The sequence below is a fragment of the Sciurus carolinensis genome, chromosome 12 (assembly GCF_902686445.1).
Source record: "Sciurus carolinensis chromosome 12, mSciCar1.2, whole genome shotgun sequence".
Classification (NCBI taxonomy): domain Eukaryota; kingdom Metazoa; phylum Chordata; class Mammalia; order Rodentia; family Sciuridae; genus Sciurus; species Sciurus carolinensis.
The window spans coordinates 28,417,790-28,443,425 of NC_062224.1; the positions used below are offsets into that span (position 1 = coordinate 28,417,790).

At 38.2% G+C, this 25,636-nt stretch overlaps 1 protein-coding gene across 2 annotated transcripts in view; it reads left to right on the top strand.

Annotated features, from left to right (window-relative positions):
• Rsu1 (Ras suppressor protein 1) overlaps positions 1-25,636 on the top strand; it is a 182,682-nt gene that overhangs the window by 44,243 nt on the left and 112,803 nt on the right. For both annotated transcript variants that reach the window (XM_047520762.1, XM_047520763.1), the window contains exons 5-7: positions 1,096-1,214; positions 3,028-3,110; positions 3,382-3,496. In XM_047520762.1, coding sequence (XP_047376718.1) covers positions 1,096-1,214; positions 3,028-3,110; positions 3,382-3,496 — 317 coding nt within the window. The remainder of the gene's footprint in view (positions 1-1,095; positions 1,215-3,027; positions 3,111-3,381; positions 3,497-25,636) is intronic.

Genomic DNA, 25,636 nt, shown 5'->3' on the forward strand with positions numbered 1-25,636 from the left:
TGGGGCCGTATCTCAAAACAGAAATAAAAAGAGCTGAGGATGTAGCTCAGTAGTAAAGCACCCTTGGGTTCAGTCCCCAGTACAGTACCAAACCAGATCAAACAAAAAACCAGACACACACACACACAAAACCAGGAAAAAATGAAATAAAAAGTCCAAAAATTTGAAGTATTATTGGTACATTCATAGGGAAATTTTTCTCTAGGTAGACAGACACTTTGTGACAGTTTGTTTCTACATAAAACAGTAATTGAAATGCACCATTGGAGAACATGAGCACAAGAAATTTTCAAATGTGTCACAAAAATATGCATTTTCTGACTAAAATTATTATACCATGTAAGATAAATATACTGCATGATCTCACTTATGTGTAGGATGTAAAAAATCAAATTCCCCAGGTGCTTTGGTACATGCCTATAATCCCAGCCACTTCAGACACTGAGACAGGATCACAAATTCAAGACCAGCCTCAGCAACTTAGCTAGACCCTTTCCCAAAATAAAAAAGGGGCCTAGGGATGTAGCTCAGTGGTAGCACCACAGGGTTAGCAGTACTCAGTACATTAAAAAGAAAAAAAAGTCAAAAGGAAAAAGAAAAAAGTCAAATTCAGAAACAGAGTGAAATTGGTGCTACCAGAGTCCCAGTGGATGAGGAAGTGGGGAGATGTTAGTCAAAGCACATAAAATTTCAGTGAGACCAGGAATGAATATTGTGCATCATGTGTATCATGGTGACTACAGTTAATGACAATATGTGGCTTATTTGAAAATTGCTGAGAGAGAAGTGTATGTTTGTATGTGCGTGTATGTACATACACACAAACTATAAGAGGTAACAGGTATGTGGGGTAGCTTGATTTACCTGTTCCATTTTGTATCCATTGGTTGCCCCATGCTGTTCAACGTGAGTATGTACAATTTTTCCTTATCAATTAAAGTAAATTAATAAATAAAAAATTTAAAAGTAACATAAAACGCTTATAGAATCATGGCACTCTTTGTAGGCATCAAACAAGATTTTAGTGCACATATTCAGTATTTCGAGTAAACACAGTTTGCATGTGGTGATGGGTTTTTCTCCCACCAACAACAGGATGAACAGGCTCAACACTCTGCCTCGAGGATTTGGATCTCTTCCAGCTCTTGAGGTCCTGGACTTGACTTACAACAACTTGAATGAAAATTCTCTTCCTGGAAATTTCTTCTACCTTAGTAAGAAACTTTTAATTCTATAAATCTCCTTAACATGGTACTTTGCGTTCTGAGAGTGAAATTTATTTGCCAGGGCCCAAACTCTTAAGAGAAATTATGAGACATACATTTTTTTTTCTTTACAGACTCCTTTTGAATATTCCTTCATAGCTCAGCAGTATTTATATTTGATATATAGTTATCTGACACCACTGGGCAGAAGTGGACTTAGTAATTTCATATTAACTTTCTGAGAGAGATTTTGTACCTAAATGAGATCAAGTCTCACATTTAGCTAAGAAATTTGACTTTCTTTTTTAAGAATATGCCAAATAAAAGGACTCCCCTGTTGCTATTAATTCTTTGTAAGATATTTGCTTAAAGTTATTTCAGACAATTATTTATGAAAATACCATTAGTAACCTGTTAACAGAATTTTTAAAATTTCCAACCAGAATTCTTGTTTTAAACCTTATAAAGAATACTTTATGGGCTGGGGTTGTGGCTCAGTGGTAGAGCACTTGCTTAGTATGTGTGAGGCCCTGGGTTCAATCCTCAGCACCACATAAAGATAAAATAAAGGTATTGTGTCCACCTGCAACTAAAACAAAAATATTTAAAAAAATAAAATAAAATAAAGAATACTTTACTGGTATAGTCTGTTTTGTCTGATGCACACACATGAAGCAGTTGTTGGTAATAGATGAATACACTTTTAATATACAAATTTCTTGTTGCAGGTACTCCTAAAAGTTAGAAAAAACTTAATTTTCTAGGAACTTATGAAATATCTAGGAAAAAATTGCCTCCTTTAAATGAATATTCTACTTCTCCAAATAGCAACATCTAAGGCTTATAGAAAATCTGAATTTTCTGAGCTAGCCTCTAGATTTTGCTTTTTACATTGTGTACACTGCTTTTTCCAGACCTCCCCAAGCACACGAAACCAATTTGAAAATGTTTTCTTTCTTGGGCCAAGTACATATTGTCTATATTACATATATTAACCCGAAGTTCTGCCAAATTTTAAAAGAGAATGTCATTAAATACCTGTCATTAAATACATTTTTTTTTTAAAAGCATACACCTAATTAATCTCCCGTTTTTTTTGTTGAGGACAAGTGATGCTTTAGAATTTCAGCCTTCACTGCTTTGGGGTCAAGGCGTCATTTTGTAATAATTGTGAACCAAGCAACTCCTGATAATTCTGCTGCGGTTGGGCTTCACTCTTGCTCCATGACATCATTTCAGCCCCTTTGTCATCACATTTTTGTCATTAGAGCCATAGGAGCAAGGAATAACAATTAGTCGGATGATGGAAGGCGCACGAGCTGTGGTTATAACTCCCATCACCGCAAGCCTTTCCTTTACTTATTTATTTTGAGCATCACTGTTTACATAAGAAAGCTCTATCGTGACACCCTTCTGTTTATACACAAGAGCCCTTTTGCTCTCTGGGGTCCATGTGACACAGTGGTTCTCTTTGTTTCATTTTGGATGCAAATAGAGTAGTAAATGTGAATTGGAAGTAATAGAGAAAAATAACTATCTTTTCAGAAAATGTATTGAAACTATGCCAAAAACTGCCAGTGGTGCCCGCAGTTGTTAATTGTGTCAGTCCTCTTGGATATAGATATTTTCCTGGACCCACCAGCTACACAATCAGCCAGTAAATCTGAGTTTGACCTGCTTGTTATTATAGTAAGCCCTAGGTATGTCACAGGCTTTTCACCAAGCCAGGGTTATTAATCAAAGCTGACTCCCTTGTATTGATCAGACCTCAAATGGTTGGGTTCCATGCCACCCTGTTTATATATTGCTGTTTAATTTGCAGCCACCCTGCGTGCACTCTATCTAAGTGACAACGATTTTGAAATCCTGCCGCCAGATATTGGGAAGCTCACAAAGTTGCAGATAGTAAGTAATTTATCTAAATTCTTAGAAAATCAATTCACTTCTGCAGTCCTTGTAGGAGTAGAATCAAGTCAATTTGAGCAGGAGTAAGGTTTGTTTTGCAGGAATGAACCACTACTCCTGATACTGTTTCTTGTTTATCTGCAGACACTTATAAATAAATTGAAAGGATTGAGCCTGAGAAGGAGAGAGGGCATGGAAAAGGATGCGAGTTTCAGTTGAGCACCTCTTTATGAGAAATTGTTTTGACAACTCCTTGTTTTCTTGTATTTAGCTCAGCCTTAGGGATAACGACCTGATCTCACTGCCTAAGGAAATTGGGGAGCTAACGCAGCTTAAGGAACTCCACATTCAAGGGAATCGCTTGACCGTTCTGCCCCCAGAACTAGGTAAGGCTGCTGACGGATGGTCTGAGTCTTGGGTTACATTAATAATAATTATCCACATGCAGCAATTCCAAACGACTGCTCTCCTCCTCTTGGCAAACACTCTGCTCCCAGACACCCAGTTCTCATCATCTTGGGGCCATTTGTCATTGACCAGAGTTCAGCCGTTGGGAGTCTGACCTGCCCTGTTGCTGTGTTCTGCAACTGGAGTATCCAGCGTCATAGAAACTGCTGACGAAAGATGACCCAGCTCAGCAACCTGCGTGTGTCATGGAAAGAGGGGATGAGTAGTAATGGTCTTATTTATGGCGCTTCATTTACTAGCTGGCTACGCCTTCTGTGTACTGATTGGGTTATTAATGACTTCTACCAAAACTTCACTCTTAACTTTTCTTTAATCCTCTATTTTTTTCTTTGCCCCTAAAAACTTACCACATAGATAAAATATTAGTTCTAGTCCGTTGAAATTGCCTTTTCCAGGCATGAATTCGGTTCTCCCCTGTTCCCGTCTCCAGTGAGACTTGTTAAATTTGGTCTCTGAGAATTCTTTGGTCCTATTCCTGGCTGCTGAGCCTCAGATCCCCTCCTGGTCTTCCCAGTGGCCCAGGATGGATGTTGGCTGCCCTCACACATAGACCTCCCAAGCAGCAGTTGTGTTGCTGAGGTTGTGCTGTCCCTGTCCCCTGTAACCATAGATGTAAGCATCCCTGATTCTCTCTATCCTTTCTTTTCTATAATCCTTTGAATCATGTTCTCTCAAATTATGATTATTTACTTTTCTACACTCAAATACCGTGATTTTAAAAAACTGCATTTAACTGGTACTTCTTTGAGAAAATAGTTCTTCATATTGGTCTGGTGGTTTTGAAGAGGTAGCTACTATAAACTGGGGTGTAAGTGTCATGAGGACAGGGGCATTTCCTTATCCATTCCCTGCTATCCTCCAGTGCCGACCACATGCCAGGCTGCGTGGATACACTCAGGGAAAATGTACTGAATTAGTTAATGAAACAAGAACCTTGAAACTGGGCTCAGTGGCACACACCCATAATCTCAGTGCCTTGGGAGGCTGAGGCAGGAGGATCACAAGTTCAAAGCCAGCCTCAGCAACTTAGCGAGAGCTTAAGCAACTCAGTGAGACCCTGTCTCTAAATAAAATGTAAAAACAGGCCTGTGGTTAAGAGCCCCACAGTACCAAAACCCACAGTACCAAAGAAGAACCTTGGATAGAAAGGGATTAGGAAGACTGTGAGAAGACAGAGTTTGACTTCTGCCTAGAGCTGTGCTGTCTGGTACGGAAGCCTCCAGTCACATTTCAGATGCTTAGTGGCCACACATGGCTACTACTTACCCTGCAAGAACACACACAGAGTTCTGTTGGGAAGTGCATGGTTTCATGGAATGAATAGAAAGTTTGACCTCCACTTTGACCATCTCCTTTCATTCCTTTATTGGGATTAGACCAGAAGAATTTATTTTATGATTTTAAGGGCTGAGGAGTAATATAGCACTTACTCTTTATTGAGTTACACATTGTCAAGTTCTGCCTTGGGAGGAACAAAGTTCAAGATCAAGCTTTTTGCCAAAAGCTTTTTGGCAAAAAAAAAAAAAAAAAAAAAAAAATAGAAGGCAAAAAGCTTCTTGTCAAAAGAAAGATTTGGGGCAGTGATTGTTAACTATAGGTGTTAGCATTAATTTTATCTTGGAAGTTATTGCAGAACATAAATACTGTTCCCTCCCCAACTTACTGAATCTGAGCTCCTTGTATAATATGATAAAGCTCACTGACGCTCCTCACCTGTCCATGGTTAAGGTCCTTAGTAAAACTGGAAATATAAATGTGTATTTTTGTTGCTCTTTTTCATCTTTCAAGCCATGAGGCCATATAGGGTATTAGATTATATAATTATTTTGTTAGATGATAATTGTCAGAAAAATACCTAGTTGAACTAATGCATGCCTGCTCATTTATTTTTTTAAATTTTTTTTGTTGTTGTAGATGGACACAATACCTTTATATTAGTTATTTATTTATTTACTTATTTTATGTGGTGCTGAGGATCAAACTCAGGGCCTCATGTGTGCTGCGCAAGCACTCTGCCCCTGACCACAACCCCAGCCCCTGCTTATTTATTTTTTAATCTTAATCCTGTTGCTTAGTTTATTTCAATTCTCTATGTAGCCATATGTTGGATATTTCTATTAAACTCTTCAATAGCAAATTATAATTTTTTTATTCAGGAGTAGAATTGAAGGGAAAGTCTTTCAATGACTGTATTTGCTAACTACACCTAGCAAAACTTAGATCTCTCTGGTGGAATTTTTTTCTATGTGGAAGAAAATGTTTAGTTGAAAATACACGCTAAACCCCATGGGACTCTCTTACACATCCAAACGCAAGATGAAGATGATTTATTTATTTATTTATTTATTAACTGGGAATTGAACCCAGGATTTTTAACCACTAAACCACATCCCCAGCTTTTTTTTTTTCTTTTCTTTTTTTTTTTTTTTTTTTTTTTTTTTGAGATAGGGTCTCACTAAGTTGCCTAGCAACCCACTAAGTTGGTGAGGCTGGCTTTGAACTTTCAATCCTCCTGACTCAGCCTCCTGAGATGCTGGGATTACAGACATGTGCCACGATGCCCGGCTATTTTTGAACAATTATTATTTTTAGTCAAGAATAATGTAATAGTAATATAATACTAACTAGTATGTATTAAGGCCTCATGTGCCAAGGCAGTAAGAAAAGTCTTTTTCCTACAATATCTCTTTTCATTGTCGTGAGCATAATAAGCCAGCATTTTAGAAGTCGGGAAACTGAGACTTAGGGAGGGTTGGTGACATGTCTGCAGGGATACAACTAGTGAGTCACAGAGGTGAAACTTGACCCTGACAGCCTCTCTTCCAGACCTATGTTCCTGGCCACTGTGTTGGTCTCCTTCCCACCTGTTAGCCAATAAGAAGATTCCGAGAAGTTCTATTTCCAAGTTTGAACCAAAGACAACCCCTGCCAGTCCTTTCAAGATGGTGATAAGAGGAGCAGTGAGACAATATGGCCTGTTTCCTGGTGGTTGGGCTGGTGTATGAGCGAGGCTGGAATAGTACTAGGCAAAATGTGGCTGAGGTGGCCTCTGCAAAGCAAAATGCTGTTCTGCAGTTCCATTCCATGCCAGTTGCATTGTCCCCATGGTTCCTGCCTCCCTGTGGACGTGCACCAAGGAAGGAAAGTCTTCTGTCTGTCTCAGGTGGCCATCTGGAAGCTGCTTCTGGCTAGCTAAGGAGCAGTGCTGGGCACTGACACACTTACAGCTTATTCCCCAGCTGCAGGTTTGCTTTTGGGTACATTTTAAAGTGTGGATGATGATTTCCCTCCCGCATGTTTATTTTTTACGTGTCTGAATAAGCAAGGTAAAATGCTCCTGAGGTTTCTGTGAAGTGTCCTTTCAAAATAAACCTAGAGTTTATTAACTTGAAACCTTGTTGGCGAGAGTGTTTCTGCCAAGAACGGAAACCCAGATGCGTCCTGACTTGTCAGATCCAAGAACATGCAGAAACGCAGCAAAATAAAGCCAGAAGCTCTGCCGGAGTTTTAATGTGTAATTCTATTACTTTCCTTTCATTGTGCATCCTCACAGAAGTTACTTAAACCGTATTGTCTGATTTCTAAACGGTACAACACTTGCTTTTATGTTTATCCATATACCTGTGGAGTATTAGATACACTCTTGTCACTCACTCATCCATTTATTCATTTATTAAGTTTCTACGTTAGGCCAGGTCTTGAGTCCAGGGAACTTCCCTGTCCAGTGAAGTGAAATTCATTCACTCAGCAAGCATTTATTGAGACCCTGCTTCATATGTTTGCTAGGGATTATGATGAGAGACTATCCCTTATGGAACTGATGTTCCAGTGAGGGAGCATGAGAGAGAGAGAGAGAGAGAGAGAGAGAAGAAGACGGAGGAGGGGGGGGGAGGGGGAGGGAGAGGAGGAGGAGGAGGAGGGGGAGGGGGAGGGGGAAGAAGAGGAGGAGGAGGAGGAGATGGAGATGATAGTGTGTCACATGATGTTAAGGGGGAGAAGTGTAAGACCTGAACTTAGAAAGGAAGTGGGGGTCCCCATGGGAACTTGAGGGGCATTGTGGGAACTCTGGCTTTTTTTTGTTTGTTTTTTTTCCTGGTTCTAGGGGTTAAACCAGGAAGCACTTAACCACTGAGCCACATCCCCAGCCCTTTTTGAAATTTTTCAAATTTGAATCAGGGTCTAACTAAGTTGCTTAGAGCCTTTTTAAGTTTCTGAGGCTGGCTGTGAACTTATCCTGCCTCAGACTCCCAGATTGCTGGAATTACAGATGTGCCCCGTGTCAGCGTATTGCTAAGAGCTCTGGCTTTTACTCTGTGTGAAATGGCCCCCCATTGATGCCTCCATCCTTATCACCAGAGCCTGTGAATGTGTTACCTTACATGTATGAAGGACTTAGCCTGAGTTAGAATCTTGAGGTGGGGAGATTACCCTGGGTTATCAGATGAGCCCAGTGGTGGCAAGAGGAGTTGTGATGACAGAAGCATGAGGTCAGTGTCTCCATGGAAGGAACCCTGAGCCCAGGAATGTGATGGCCTCCAGAGGAGCAGAAAGAAGCAAAGAATTGATTCTCCCCTGAAGCTTCCAGGAGTAGCACAGCCCCATTTGCACCTTGATTTCAGCTTAGTAACATCCAGTTTGACACTGTGAACTCTGAACTGTAAGAGCATAGATCCCTGTTGCCTTAAGCCTCTCCTAGTGGTGATTTGTCATAGCAGCAGTGGGAAGCCAGTACAAATGGCCAGATGTTGCAGGGTTCTAGCAAAGGCACGGCACATTCCAACTTATGTTTCAGTGGGGCTGTTTGGCTTCTGTGTTGAGAGCAGTGTGAAGAGGGTAGAGGATAAGAGTGGAAGCAGAGAATTGGGGCCGGAGATGATTATAGTAACCTAGGTGAGAGCAAATGCTTGTTTCCCCCAGATGCTGGTGGTATCATAATGGTCAGCTGCTGGGTCTGTTTCAGAGACAGAGATCATGATGGTTTAAATGAGGTGATGAAAGACAGTGGAATGAATAGGACATAGCTTTCCCATGTTCATATGTGAATACACCACCAGTGTAACTCCACATCATGTACAACCACAAGAATGGGATCCTAACTAGAATAAGTTATACTCCATGTATATATAATATGTTAAGATACACTTTATTGTCATGTATATCTAAAAAACAAATAATGAATGAGTGAGGGAATGAGACAGTATAGGTTGATGTAAAGTTTTGGTCCTGAGCAGGAATCAAAATGGGGAAGTTAGGGGAAAAGAAGATAGGAGGAGAGAAGAGGAAGCTAATATTTGCATATTTTGATGTCCAAAAGATAGCAAATTGAGAAGACAATGGAAAATTAGAATCTGGAGTTCAGAAGAGAGGTCTGGGCTGTAGATACAATTTTGCAAATATCAGTAGAAATTTCATGCTATAAATTGGATGAGCCCTTGGGTGTGACTGCAGAGGGTGGGGTATGGAGCTGTGAGGCACTGTGGCCTGAGGGATCAAGGACTTTCATGGGTAGGACTGGCTCCCAGGCAGACATCCACCACCAGGTTGGGGACTGTGGCCCACCCTGGCTGACCATGGGCGGCTCCATAGTGTGATACGCTTTTGTTTCAAAAGAAAACTGGGTTCTCTGATGGGGCAGGTGGAGGTTGCCTCATTTTCTTCTGGTATCTGCAATTAGTTCTGCCAGTTTTAACCAGCTTTTTCACTGCCATGAGCAAAAGACCTGACAAGAACAATTTTAGAAACTGTCATGGTTTAGATGTGGTGTCCCCCAAAAGCTCACGTGTGAGACAATGCAAGGATTGGAGGAGAAATGATTGGGTTAAAGCCTTAACCTAATCAGGGATTAACTGAGTGGTAGCTGGAGGTAGGTGGGATATGATTGGAGGAAGGCATTCATTGAGGGGCGTGGCTATGGGGTATATATTGTGTATCTGCTTAGTGGAGTCTCTCTGCTTCCTGATCATCATGTGAGCTGCTTCCCTCTGCTGTACTCCTCCGCCATGATGTCCAGCCTCACCTGGAGCCCCGAAGAATAGAGTTGGCCTCCTGTGGACTAAGACTTCTGAATCTGTGAGCCCTCAAATCAACTTTTCCTCCTCTATAATTGTTCTGGTCAGATTTTTTAGTCACAGCAGTGAAAAAGCTGACTAAAACTGAGAAGGAAAAGGTTATTTGGCACTCCTGGTTTCTGAGATCCCAATTCCATTCTTTAGGGCCTGTGGTGAGTCAGAACACCAGTGCCAAAGTGTGTGGTGGAGGAAAACAGCTGGGAACATCACACCAGGAAGCACAGAGAGACAGAGACAGACAGAGCTACCCTCACTGTGGCTAAAATATAAACCCCAAGGCAGGACCCCAGGGATCCACCTCCTCTAGGACATCCTACTTGCCTATAGTTACTGCCCAGTTATCCCTATCAGTGGATTAATTCACTGATTGTGTTAAGGCTCTCATAACCCAATCATTTCACCTCTAACCTTCTTTGCAGTGTCTCACTCATGAGCTATTGGGTGACATTTCATATTTAAACCTTAACAGGACAGTGAAATATGTGTAATTGGAATCTACTCCTGACCCTGCTTGAATTCAGAAATCTCTCTTCGGCCAGTACCAAAGCAGCCCTGTAACTAACTGGAGTTGTACCCCCATCCTTCCCTTATATATTGTTTCCTGAAAGAATTAATTAATGAAGAGGATAAAAGACCTGCCATTGTAGGACAGGAAGGGAAGACAATGATCATAACTAATCCCCCGGGAAAAGTGAACAGCTGCTGAGTGAGCATCATGAAGGTGACCTCAGGGCTGGTGGCTGTGCCTGGTGGTTGAGAGCAGTACCTTACCTTGTTCTGCTTTGACGTTTTCCATTTGCACATGTGTTGTTTTGTGGGTTGGAGGTGTGAGCTGTGTGTTTTTGTGGTTCTCTTTTCTAAGTATCCCATGGCTTTAGTGACTTGTTCTTGTTGGAGTCACATCTGGAGTCTTGGCTTCTAGTCTGTCGTGGGACCCTTTCTCCTGCATTTATCATCCAGGTGTTGCTGTTGCAGCTGGTTGTGTAACGAAGCAAGATGCTCTGGGTGTCACGCCTCCTCTGTACCAGTCCAAGCAGCCTGGAGTGTGAGTGTGGTGCTTCAGGTACCTGAGGCAAGCTGCTTAGTGTCCCACTGTGTGGACCAGTGGTCAGTCGCAATTTTTATTTTAGTGGCTTTGAAAAAGCATATCTTTCTGTCACACTTGTGAAGGGTAGAGACAAAAATTAATTCCATTCAGAGAATGATGTGAGAAATTGAGGATTTCCTCTCGATTGTTCTCTCCAGAATTGCCAAAAGAAAAAAAAAAAAAAAAAAACAAAGAAACAAAAAAACAGAATATATACTATTATCTTACCTGATCTAAATTTTCTTCTATTATATCTCTTAATCCTTTTCTTATGGACATTGAGAAGCTAAGGAGAAATATGGTCTCCTGTGAATTGAGGCAGACAAGAAGGAAATTCAGTACTTTTTAAATAAGTTCCTGATTACAAGTGTCTATTTGTCTTCTTTTATTGTCACTTTGTCAGTTGATCCCCCATTTTTTTGTCCAGAGTTTTAAAATTTTTGAAAAATGAGCAGTGGAGCATACAAGTTATTTCTTAGACACATCATCACTAGACTTGTGTTTGAATCTCACTATTCTAGTTCTTTGCTCTGAGTCTTTGGACAAGTTGATTTACCTTCTGTATCTGAGACAAAATGACAGTAAGAGCAGTCCCCACGTTGTAGTTTTGTAGTGAGAATTGAAAGGATAAATCACATAAAAAGGTTAGCCCTGCATCAGGTGCTCAGTAAATGTTAGGAAATGAGCACACTCACACACCCACACACATGGGGGATCTCTAGACTGTTCACCTTTGACTGCTGAGGGGCTGGTTTTATAACACCTGGGCTCTTCTCAAACAGTCCAAGCACAGAGGTCACCCAGTCTCACCCTCGGGACAGGAAAGAATAGAGATTCCCTAAGTGTCTGGTAAGAAGAACTAACATAGATCTAAAGACAGGATTCTTCCCCCACATATAGTGATGGGTCAGCTTGTCCTGTGGCTTAGAGAGAGAAAAATTCTCTTGTGAAAGTGGGAGGCACTCTGGGGGTGTCAGAAGAGCCAAGAGAGGGGAAAACCAGGAGGAAGCAGCGATGAGATGGCTTGACTCTACGTGATACATTCCTGGGGTGGACGAGGGATCCGGCAGGAAGGGCATCACTACAGTCACCCATCAGAATAATTTTAATAGCAAATATTATTTCAGAAGTGATTTTGCAAAGTCCATCCCTTTTTAGGAGTTTTATATTGAGACCAGGAGCAGGTCACCGGGTTCTTCTTCCTACATTAGGTTTTTGGTTGAACCATTCATTGGTGGCTCCATTCATTCATTCATTCATTCACTTTTCTTCTAGACATCCTCATGAGGCTGTTTCTTTGTCTCTAGATATCGAATACTTTAGTACCACGTAGACCTGCATCTTCATCCCATGTTAAAATCTTAGTTGACCTCTCTGCATGTGATGACTTTGTTTTCTAATCACTTAATTTCTTGCTGGCTTGAGAGCTTTTGTGAGAGTACTCATTTCATTGACTATTTTTTTTTTCTCCCAAAACTCTTGATAATCACTGTTCTAAGCTTATTATCTTCATTTTTTATCACTAATCTGTGCATACATTATAATCCTTTTGTTATTTGTAAGTGACTTATTTTATTTTTAAACATCTATAAATTCATCTTTGTAAGTCTTGCTTATACTGTTATAAATTAAAACCAGCAGATCCAGAGCATGAAGTCTACTCTGGAGTTGGGAAAACTCATTTAGCTCTCACAAGAAACCTTTTAATATTTTTCCATGAGAAAAGATGTGATAGCAATTATTGACCATATCTAGAATAATCAGATTCCAAAAATAGAATAAACAAGTTAAAAGTTTCTTTGTAGTCTAGGTTCTCAGTTCTTGATAATTCCTTGCTGTAATCCAAGGCAACTTTATATTGTTAGAATTGGTTTTCTGTGCCTCAGTCCTGTTAGTTTGAAAAGTAGAGGTAGTTTCTGGCCTCTCTAGTTCAGTGGAGAAGTAATAACTACTGTTTTCACCATCTCCTCTGCTTCTCTTGTTGGTTTTGGTGACGTGTCCATCATATTCTTGGAAATGAAGTCCAGACATGAGATAGCACAGCTGGTGGGGTTGGCATGACTCACAGTCCCGTCTCCAGGCAACACCTGAGGAGTCACTTCAAGTGAGTCACTTAACTACCTGTCAATCACTGTTGGAGTTCTACTTCACCAGGATCAGTACCTGAGCCACTTTAATTGTTTAAGGCTCCTGGTGAAATGAAAATTAAGAAATTTTGAAAAGAGTCCTACAGTATTGTATATATTTTGTTTTCATCTAAAAAGCAGTTTTTAACATGTAAAAATATAACACAATATAATTATCCTACTATTCACTGGATACTTGGAGGGTTTATAAAACTTCCTCTGTGGGATACTGCTGGGGAATTGGGCAGTCTAGATGTTAAAATAGTTACACTTTTAACTATTTTAAAAGTTAAAATACAATTTCTAGTTAAATTGTATGGTAAACATACAGAAAATGTCAAGAACTGTACATTGAGACTCTTATAAAAGGACAGCAAGTCCAGTCTCCTCACCCACATTGTTACTTCTGTTCTGCCTCCTGTATACCTGTATACCTTGTGTTTACAAACCCTGATTTTACTCTCTGGACTGAGTCTTGTATCCACACAGAGGGGAGCAGTGCTTGGCATCTTGGAAGCTTCCAGCCACGGGAACTCCACATAGTGGCTCTTGCCATCACTCTCCCTAGCATGACGTTTAGTGATCCTCTTCTTTTCTGTGTCCTTAGAAAGGGTGAAGACTGATTCTGGTTCTGATGTTCTCATAGGAAGTCCAGAAGAAATGTCACTGTGCAGGCACAGGTGAGATTGAGAAGCCTGGCAAAGAAGTTTTTGAAAGGCAGGGAGAAGTGGGAGAAGTGGGTGCAGGTTTTCTGAGATGAGCCAGGGAGAAGGAATGGGAGAAAAGTGGCTGGAGTTTCCTGCAGTGGAACCAGGAATGTTGTGAGCACTGGGTCACATCCCAGCCCTTTTTTATATTTTATTTAGAGACAGGGTCTTACTGAGTTGCTAAGTGCCTTGCTGAGTTGCTAAGGCTGGCTTTGAACTCACCATCCTCCTGCCTCAGCCTCCCAAGTCACTGGAATTACAGACATGTGCCACCACACCTGGCTGGGTTAAATATTTTATCGTTTTGTTTTGTTTTAGTTTTTCTGTGTTGAAAACTAAAAAGTCAAAAGGATGTAAGAGAAGAAGGCCAGTATTGATCTAGCACGTGTACTGTCCTATTTGGCATTTTGCTTTATTTGCTGTGCTGGGGATCGAGCCCAGGGCCTCACCCATGCTGGCAAGCACCACCTCATAGACTTATATCCGTGGTACCTCATTAGGCACTTTATGCATAGCTTCTCACTCGAATTTCACAGCAGCCTCTGGAAGTTGGCAGTTTTCTCCCTCTTCCATTGGGTGATGAACAGGTGACTCTCTGAGAGGTTAAGTGATCTGCAGAGGACACATGGGGAGTAAAGGCAGGAGCTAGAGTGTAGAACTCATGCAACCTGTGTGACGTGTACCCCAGGGTGACCAAGGGCAGGATGATGGACTGTTTGTTTTATGCCCTTTTGAGGCCAAATTAACATATGAACTATCTCTATGTCAAGAAATAATGTTTTATAAAAACAAAACAAAACAAAAAACCTCTCTGAATCAGAAATTTATGAAGATGCCGACCCTAAAAATTGTAAGTCAGAGAAATGGTTGCCCAATGGCTGATGTGCAAGCTGAGAACATAGAACACCAAGGCCAAGGGCTTTCTTTATAGAATTATAAACTGTGCCTTTTTTCATATGTACAAAATTAAATTAGTTAATTGACCATTCACATTTTCCAGGCTCCTTTAAAGCTAGGTAGAATTACATAAATACCTTAGCTTTTACTTAAAATGTCAGAGTTTACAAAATAGTTTCATGCACAGTCTTAGTTCTGTGCTGGGATGCTGGGAAAGCTGTCTGGCCTCTTTTTAAAAATGATGAAGCCAAAGCAGATTGTGACTTACCCAGAATTGCATTGCTGACGTGGCTCATCATTGACGGAATCTGATTTTTAGTTCAGATCTTTTGGCTTCAAAAATAAGTATTCATAAATGTATCAATACTGAGCCAATACAGAGGCATAATTTATCATAAGATGACAGATTGCAGTGATGCAAACACATGCCCTAATTTTATTTGAAAAATAAAGCACAAGTAATAGAAAATGTGTACCCGACTTTGCATTGTGACATGGATTCTGTTGCCTGCTCTCATATTTTATTTCTGTGCTAATATTTCTTTTGCCATACTTCACAAAAAAACATATATCATATCTTTTGATTCCCATGGTGTTAGTTGATAATCAAAAATGACTCCCGTCAAGTCTCCTACATGATATTTTTTAACAAGTTCCATTTTATATATTCTATTTCAGTGAATCTTTAGCCCCAGAAAAATGCTTTGAGCATAGATTTTAAAAATGCTAAGTGAATTATATTTCTACCTGGTGAGTTATTGCCTTAAAAGGGGTGGGAAGTCGCAACATATAAAACGTTTCCGTTCTGTAGTATAAACTTCAGGAAGCCCAGTGTCAGGTTCAGTGTGATTGAACATGTTCATCAATCTGTGTTAATACCAGCTGGTAAAGCCTGCCACTGTTTGCAGTGGACATCCTTTGATTTAATAGGACACTAAATGTGTTCTTGCCCTGGGAGAAATGCTGGCAGTAGTGAGATTCCAGATTTAATTTTTGTTATTCCAGAGGCATGTCTGTAAATACAGTCCTTATCACCTGAATACATATATAATATCTTACATTTATATAGCATCTCCTCTCAAAGTGTCTCCTGTGTATTATATTATTCCTATCTAAAAGAATGAGCAGTGTTTACTGAGTCATACCCAAATGGTACTGCATTTGCGAGTGTGAATTTCTTTTGGGGTACCAGGCCTGGAAACAGGGAAAGAGGAGGATCTTTATCTTTTGTGTCATCAACATCAGAAATCTAGGAATGAAGCCAGAACTGTGCCTTATCATTACTCATTATGGCTCGACTGACTTAAGTTTATTTTGACTTTTCCAAAATCATTCACGCATTCAACAGAGTGCTAAGAGCCTAAACTGGCCTAATTCATGAAGCCATCTAATTGAGCGTCATTTGTGCTTCCATAGAGTTATAGGCAGTAGCCTGCATGTTCATGTTAGTAAACAAGCTTGGATGCATTCTCTACATATGTTTAATGATTTTAAAAGGCCTCAGATTATCTCCATTGCTTTTTATATTTGCTATTTTAGAGAGTGGCCCTTTTCCTTGGGTGGCCCCTATCCAACCTCCCTTATGATTATCAGCTTCTGTATAGAGTGTATTCCTGTAATCTGTAGAGTTTGGGGGACAGTTATAAATGAAGCAGATATAATCTTTGCCCCCATGAAGAAAATCTTTGGAAACAAAGAAACAACTAAACAAATAGTTAAAGAAATCACAAGATGGAGATTACAACTAATATCGAATACATTAGAATGTAACTTTTGTCTTATGTTCTTTCAGCTTTTGCCGTAATCTAAAAAACATAAATCCAAACTGGCCTAAAATCTGAAACTTTTTGAGCTCTAACATTATACCACAAATGTAACCTTTTACCCCTGACCTCAGATGATGGGTTGTAGTCAAAACGCAGGCACTCAAAAAATAAATAAATAAATAAAATTGTATAAAATGCCCTTTAGGCTATGTATATAAAAAGTTATGTATGAAACTTGTGTTTATGTGAATGAATATTGTGTTTAGTCTTGGTTTCCATCCTTATGCTATCTCGTGATGCATATGCAGGTATTACAAAATATGAAACTAGCTTAAAGCTGAAACATTTCTGGTCCCAGATATTTTAGGTAAGGGATGCTTAACCTGTATAACCTTCTAACTGGTTTTCCAGCTTCCTATCTTGCTCTTTCCAGTCCATTCTTACCTAGTAATTGAGGTGGTCCTATAAAGTCACAAATTGGTTTCCTTCATTTTGTTGATTAGAATTCTCTAATGTGCTCTATGAAGCTATAAGAACCAGGAAATCTGGACCCCATGTTATTCATGCTGCTTTCCCCACAGTTCCTGGACTTCTCTGTGGCCTTCTCAGTTCTTTATGGTCTTTGCTTTTTGCTTGGAATTTACATCTGAATTCTTGCAGACCCAGTGTCTTTAGATTCTAACTTGCATGTTTTCTTCTAAAATGAGCTCTTTCCTGACCATTCTCGATCCCAAACAGTTCCCTTGTTATTGTTTAGTACAGCATATTTCCCCCCGTGCATAGCACTTTTATTCAACAAATATTTTTTTCAACACCAACTATGTATCATGTACTGCTCCAAGTCTGTTGGCAGGTATCAGTAGAAAAAAAGAAAAATCCCTGACTTCATGGAGGTTTAAATCTATAATTGGCTCAAATTAATTTGGGGGCATATTTTTTTCATATAAACACTGCTCCAGTACCATTTCTAAGAAAGAATTTAGTTTTCCCATGAGATGTATTTCATACCTTAGTCAGAAGTCAGTTTATTATGTAAGTGTGTTACTAGACTACATGTTTCATTGTTCTGCCTTTATAGCAGTACTACATTGTCTTGATTATAATAGCTTCGTAGTAATCTTAAAATCATATAGTGTCCTTTTTTTCAAGATTTTTTTTGGGAGGCTATTCTCTACACTTTGTACATGCATAGCAATTTTATAATCAGCCTGCCGGGATTTTGGTTGACAGGTCAATTTGGAAAAATAAGCATTGTAACAATATTGAGTCTTTTAACCTTTAAACCTGATATATCTACTTAAGTTTTTAAAATTTCTCTCAGTGATGTTGTAGTTTTCATTTGCATATATTTTGTTAAGTTTGTCCTTAAGTGATTTTTTGGTTTTAGTAATTGTAAGTATTGTAAGTAGTTGTTTTTTTTTTTTTTTAAATTTCATTTTTGGGTGTTAACATATATAGAAAATGGCAGTTCTTTGCAAACCGATTTGGATTCTATTAGTTTCTCTTAATTTACTTATAAGTCTTATAGTTGTGTTTTTATTTTCTGGGAGAGAATCATATTTCCTGAGATTTTTCTATATTTGCAATCATGTTGTCTCTAAATAAGGGCAATTCTATTTCTTTTTTTTTTTTAATTTTGTGATTTTTGTGTGATTTTCTTGTCTTACTGCATTGGTTAGAACTTCCAGTAAAATGTGAATTACTTCAAAAGGGAATAACCCTGCTTTGTCTTGATCTTAGGGGAAAATAGTCATTCATCCTTAAATGTGTTAGTTATAAATTTTTAGAAAATACTGATTATAGGATGGAGGGAGTTTCCTTCTATACCTATTTTTCTGAGAGTTTTTATAAATGTTAAGTGTTCTATCTTTTCTGTATGCATGGAGAAGATCATATGATGTTTCCTCTAGAAACCAGCCTCCAGTGTGGTCCCAGTGTATCATCCACCCTGATATTCATACCCTTGGGTTGTCTCTTCTCATTGGTCTTTTGAACAGTAGAAATGGCGGAAATGGTGGCATGTCTCTTCTGAGATTCCATTTTAAAAGGCACTGCAGCTTTCCAGCCTGGGCATGCTCCCTTATTCATTCATGCATCGTTTTCTCTGGGGAAAAGCCAGCTGCTACATTATGAACAGCTCTATGAAAAGGCCCACAGGGTGATAAACTGAAGCCTTCTGCTAACAACCACACAAGTAAGTTAACTTGAAAGTCAATCATTCGACCATAGTCAACTATCAGAATCTATAGCCTCAAACTGACAACTTGAATGTGACTTGCAAGACCTGGTCCAGAACCCTTTACACCAAGCCACTTTTAGATTTGTTCCTTTGGAAACTGTAAAATAATAAATGTTAAGTTCATGTGCTATGTTGCACAGCAGTACATGACTAGTACAAGTTCTTTATTTGCTAATGTGGTGAAATGCATTAATGGATTTTTTTAAACATGTTAAACTTCATATGTTAAGCTAGTCATATTTTTATACAAAAACCCACTTGATCATGCTGTATTATTTATTTTTAATAAAAGCTTTATTGAGCTATAATTCACATATCATCTAATTCACAGTTTAAGTGTACAATTCATTGTTTCTTAGTATGTCCACACAATTGTAGAAACCTGACCAAAATTTTAGAAAATTTTCCTCATCTGAAAATGAAATTCCACACCCTTTAGGTTTCACACCCAATTCCTCCACCTCATCTAGTCCTAAGAATTTTGTAGTTTTAGCTCTTACTTTTAGGTCTTTGATTCATTTTGAGTTAATTTTTAATAAGTGTGAGAAAAGAATTCCATTTCATTTTTTACATGTGTATATCCTGTTGTAGAAAAAACTGTCCTTTCCAATCCAGATGTTTTTATTTCATTTTCTTATCTAATTATTCTAGCTAGAACATCTAGTGCAATGTGAAACATGGGTGATCAAAGCAGGCATCCTCATGATATTCTTGATCTTAAGGGGGAGACATCCAGGCAGTGTTATGTTATCTGTAGGTTTTTGTAAATGACCTTTCTCCAGTTCAAGGGCATGTTCTGTTCCCTCTTTGTAAAGTGATTTTATCAGGAAAGGATGTTGGACTCTGTCAGATGCTTTTTCTGCATGTATTAAGTGTTGTTTTCTTTTTTCATGTTCTCCTTTCTATATATTTCTGTGTTTGGTTTGCCAGTATTTTAAAATTTTTCCACTGTGTTCATGAGGGATATCAGTCTGTAGTTTATTTCTTATCTCATCTTTGTATGGTTTTATATCAGGAATATTCTGGTGTTGTTAGATATAATACTTTTTTCTTCTTTAAAAAATTGAAATAATCCATTAGTGAAGTCATTTGGGTTTTAAGTTTTCTTTGTAGTAATGTTTTGAATTATGGGCTTTTTTTTTTTTTTCCCATGGATATAAGACTCCTCATCAGATTTTCTGTTTTTTCCAGTATCAGTTGGTAATGGGTAGATACCAGAAACTTTGTGTATTTCTTTTAAATCCATCCATCACTCATGGATATTTAAAAGAAATATCATTATAATGATACTGTTTTCTAATTGCAATACTGGTAATTTGTGTTTTTCCCACCGTTTCATTCTTTGTCATAGAATCATTCTTTTAATGAGCTTCTTTGTGCTATTTGGTATTTCATTGAGTTCTTTTTCCTTTGCTTGTTTTGAGTGAAATTTACTCTGATTTTTGTAACTTCTTTAGATGACATCTTAGATCATTGATTTTCAATTGGTCTTCTTTTCTAATGTAAGTATTTTGACATACAAAGTTTCCCCAAGCATTGTTTTATTTACATGTCACAATTCTGCATTTCATTATTTTTCAGTTAAAAAAAAATTCTGATTTTTCTTGTAATTCCTTCTCTGACTTTTTGACTACTTAGAACTTTAAAAATATTTTGGTTTTCAAGTATTTGGGGATGTTTGAATCCTTTTGTTATTGATTCTAATTTACATTAAATTGTTACCAGAATTTATAATCTATGTGATTTAAATCCCTTAAATGTTGTTGGCTTATTTTATGTTTCGGCATATTGTCTGTGTTGTTGAATTTTACATGTGTAGTGCAAGAGTTTCCACACTCTACCGCTGTTCTATAAATGTCAGGTCAAACTGGTTGATATGTTATAACCTTCAATAATAGTACTTTAAAAAAAAAAAACTAGTTATCTTTTAAATAACTTAAGAAAGAGGAAAACATTTTATATCTGTCAACATACTTACCATTTCTGGTGCTCTTCATCCCTTGTGCAGATTCAAGATTCTGTCTGGTATCGTTTACTTTCATACTGAAGAATTTTCTTTAAATTTCCTTTAATATTTCTGGAAATAGCTGGTTTTTTTACATCAAAAATGCAGTTTTTCTTCATCTGAAATGTCTTTATTTTGCCTTCCTTTTTTTAAAAGAATATTTTTTCCATGTATGAAATTATATTTTGATATTTGGGCAGTTTTTTTCTTTTTCTTTTTTCCCTTTAAGCACACTTAAGGTGTTCTCTTGTCTCTGGTTTGCATTGTTTTGCTGTCATTCTTGCCATTATCTATATTTAATGTGTCTGTTTTAGATCTCTTTAAAATTTTTCTTTCTCACTAGGTTTTAACAATTTTCATATGGGAATTATTTTTATTTCTCCTTGAGAGTTTTGTGAAACTTTTTGATATATGGGTTTATTGTATTCATCAATTTTCAGTCATTGTTTCTTGATTGGTTGGTTGATTGATTGGTTGATGATTTTTATCTATTATTTCTTGATTGATTGACTGAGTGACTAACCAATTTCTCATTTCTCCTTGTCTTGGAACTCCAGATCATACTTACGTTAGATCATCTAATGTCTTAATATTTTATCTATTTTGTTTCTTTCCAGTATGCCCCCCCCCTTTTACATCAGTTCAGATAGTTTACTTTGCCCTGTCTTTAAGTGCTCTGATTTTTCTTTCCACATTGTCTAATTTCTTGACATGCCTATTCAGTAAAATGTTCATTTCAGATCTTGAATTTTTCATGTAAGTATATCCCCTGTAGCTCTTTTTATAATTTCATTTCTCTACTAATAGTTTGTATTTATATCATTAATATGTTCATATTTTCCTTTAAATTCTTTCATATTTTAAACAGCTGTTTTAACATTTTTTGTCTGCTAATTTTCTGATTAGTTCTGTTGACCAATTTTTCTCCTATTCTTGAGCCACCTTTTCCTATTTCTCTGCATGTCTATTATATTCTTTTTACTAGACATTAGGCATTTTGATTAGTACATTTTTGAGTATATGAATTTTGTTATCTTATGCTATTGAGTTTAATTCTGGCAAGCAGTTTACTTGGGATTCTTTCGAGGCTTATTTATAATGCATTAGGGTTGATCTGTATAAGTCTTTACTCCTGATATGTATCATCCCATTTCTGGGATCTCTACCTACTGACATGGTGTTCAGTACAGTCTCTCCTCTCTCAATGACCATAATGTGAATATTTTCTAGTCTTGTGCAAATTCCAGTAATTTACAACTTAACGTTTCTCTTGGGTCATTCTCCTCATATTTCCTGTTTTATTTTCTTTTTCTTTCCCAGATTGAGGAATGTTTGCCTGAACATTATAGTTATTATTTAGGCAAAGACTCATGAAAGCCACTGGTGTTTTTCTGGGGCTCTTTTTCTTCCATACTTCATTTCTTTCTGCTACCCTGCCTCCACAATTTCCAACTTTCTCAGTAACCTCAAACTCACGTTCCCATCCTTTCAGCTCAACTGACCTCCTTCCTGCACATTTGTCTAGAAATGCTTCTGGGGTTCTGTAAATGTGGGACTTCCCTCCTTTTATTTCCCTGCTCCCATGGACCACAGTCCTGTGCTGCCCATTGTCCAATATATGCAATTATATTGTACATTTTGTGCAGTCATGTCATCATGCCTAGACACAGAGGTCTGGATCATTTGTATTGAATGCCAGTGTGAACAAGTGTGCTAGAGTTACTTTTCTGCTTCTTTCTTACCTATTTACACAGCCTCAAGACTCAGTTTACCCCCTCACTCTTGCATTCACTGGTTAGGTTTCTTTGCAGACTTAGAAGTTTTGTGGTGCGTATCATCTTCCATGTTGCTAACTTATTCTTTAAGATAATTTCCACCTTCACATTTGTAAAGTTTCTTAGTCTTCATTGCTTTTTAAATTACCTCTTACTTCAAAGTTACAGGCAAGACTGACTGTAAGTTTGCTAGGCTGCCATAACAGAATGCCACACACTGGGTGACTTCAACAACAGAAATTTGTTTTCTCACAACTGTGGAGGCTGGAGGTCCAGTACTAAAGATGGTTCCTTCTGAGGGTTGTGAGGGAAGGATCTGTTCTGCATCTCCTTCCTTGGTGTGTTGGGGAATCCCTTCTCCCTGGTCTTCATACTGTCCTTTGTATGTGTCTGTACGCAGACTTCCTGCTCTCCTGAGGACACCAGTCATACTGGAGTAGGGTCCACCCATATGACCTTATTTTAACTAAATCACCTCTATAAAGTCCCTATCATCAAATTCAACCATATTCTGAGACATTTCTATATGAACTTTTGGGGAAAGGACACCATTAGCCTGTAACAACCACTTCTTATATCTCTTACTTTTTATTTAAAACTGTTGTAAAATTTGACATCCTTTGATATCATTCACACATTTAATTATATCTTCAGTCTGTTTTATTATTCCAACAATAGACCAAATTCTCTTAAGCCAATGTTGTTAGTCTTCAAGAATCACTGACCCTTTTGAGAAACCAGTGAAATCTGTACAGCTACTTTGCACAAAATGTCTATTTTCACATGTGAAACTTTACATGTAATTTGGGGAATTTTAAGATGCCCTATAATCCACCCAAGGACCCTTCAATATAGAATGTTCCTTATTTTAACCATGTCTTCTAAGTTCTGTTAGCTGACTGGTATAGAGGCAATTTCTGTCTGTCTTCTAGATTTTCTTCTGAGTTACATGCAAATAAAGAAGAGTGACCTAGCCAGGGATACATGAATAGGTTGTGCATGAATTTATAGGTACAGAAAGGGAAAAGAAATCCATCACTATTTGATCAGTTCTCTTTCAAATCTAGTTCATAGGATATGTGGTCGGTGGTCATATATTACACTTTAAAGAGGTTTTGGCTTTTCCCCCTTCTCATTTAAAAGGTTATGTGCTACAATGTGAGACAAATAAATCACAATTCACTACAACAGTGTTGTAGTCAGTTATATAAATTGCTAGTGAAACACTAAATCTGTCACTTTGTATGTTCTGACCATTTAACAATTGAAATAGTGTTCCAAAAGAGAGCTGACTGGAAACCAAAGAAGCAAATATTGTGGCAGTTGCAATTAGCAGGATCAATGGTTAGTGTTAAAGGTTTATTGTTTGGTCATTTCAGTTGACCTAAGTGAAAGAAATTGCTATTCAAAAGACTTGACTAGGTATAGTTCGCGGTAAAAGAATTCAGAAGAGCAAGTTGTCTAACTTGACAACATCTCAGTGAATATTATTTCTCACCTTTCTGTGTTGCTAGGACAGTGATTAAATCATCCAGCTTGTTTTTTTCATTTGTGCTTTTAATTGATAAAGTCAGTATTCCAGACCTTTTGCTCAGACCATGTGTTTTTAGCTGTTCATCTAGTCCTTGACCAAAAAATTTTGGTTGTGTTTATATCCTTCTTTGCAGTTCTTCAAACCCCAATTTATCTCTGTTTCTGCAAGACTACCAGATTTTCGGTCTCATATCATAACCTTGAGAATGAATACCTGATCTACAGCAAACACCACTTTAAATATCATTGAGTTTTCTGTTTTAATAAAACTTTTATACCTTTTGCATTTAATTGTCTTAAATTCATCAGTTTTTATAAACAGTTGAAAATTGTTTCATAGAGGATGATGGTGTTAGTGATGATACAGTTAGCTTCCTATGGTGAATGTTTATCTCCTGAACGAGGTACTTAATCTCACTAAGATAGTCCTGTGAGTTGGAGTTGCTCTTTTCCCTATTTTACAGATAAGAAAACTGAAGTTCAGGAAAGGGTAACTCAAGGTCATGCAGGTGGACCCTGTATCTGTCTGACTTCATACTTATTTGAATTATTACTTCTGTGGCAGTTAGTCACAGTGGAAGTTCAATTGGAGTAGTTAGGCATTTAGCAAGTATTTATTAAATGTTTATTACCTAAAACATTTCTAAGACTTGGGAAAGACACAAATGTAAGACAGTTCTCTTTCTACCAGAGCTAGGAACCTGAAGGAACATGATAATAAAATCGAGATACCACACTAATTTAATAGGAAAGCAGCCTGGGTGAAGATTATTGTGATTTATATGTGATAGTCTAAAACTGTTTCAGCATGTCTTAGTTTGAGCTACTGTAACAAAAATGCCATAAACTTGGTGACTGTCACAAGCTATGCCATCAACAAAGCATACACATTTGTGCCTTTCCACAATGTAACAATTTATTGAACAACAATAATTTCACAAGCTACACCACTGTCAACATTTGTAATTTACAATTCTTCTATTTCAGTCTTATTAATACATTTCAAGTTTACTACTACCTGTAACACTGAAGTCATACATCATATTTCACACACATAGACGTACATATATGGACATATAGGTATGTGTCACAGAAACATTATGAAAGGATTAAGTTGGCCGCAGGGTAGAGGATACTGTGCCAGGAGCACAGGCAGAGGATAGATAGGAATGCAAAGAGTCACCAAGTCCTCACAGGTGGTCAGATAAGGGTTTTAATGAACCAGTTACGTGGAGTTGTCAAGGCAGAGGCTGGACAGACTCTGTTGTCAGAGTAGCACCCTGCAGTATTGGCTTGAGACATCAGCTCGGTGTGGGGCCATGTGATATCATCATGGGCAGGAGAATTCATGCGGTGCTGAGGGTGGGAGGGAGAGAGCCAGAGGTTGGTTCATCACTGCAGTGATTTTTCTGGGCAAAGCTCTTCACAGTTGACGAGGTGACGAGGTAAGGGTGCTGTCGCATAAGGTCTTGGGGGACTCTTCGTTTTGATAAGCTCCTGTGTCTGGTGTTCCTGATGTGATTTGGTATGACCACATATCCTGGTGTTCCTTATTTATTGATAAGTTGTCACATACAAGTTATTTATCCATTTGTGCTTTATGGGTATGCCAGACAGATGATGATTATTTACTTGCATAAACCAGGCATCCAGTCACTCTGCCTTGGCACTTGGATTTGGAATGGTGTAGCTCATGATAACTACTGCTTTCCCCAAAAGCAGGGTTAGATGTAGCCTGAGACCTCTGGAGTCACTCGCAGCAGGGCACAGCCTGCTCTCCACAGTGACTTAAACAACAGAAATTTATTTCTCATGGTTTTAGTTCAGTTCCCAAAGTGCAAGTGAATACCTTCTT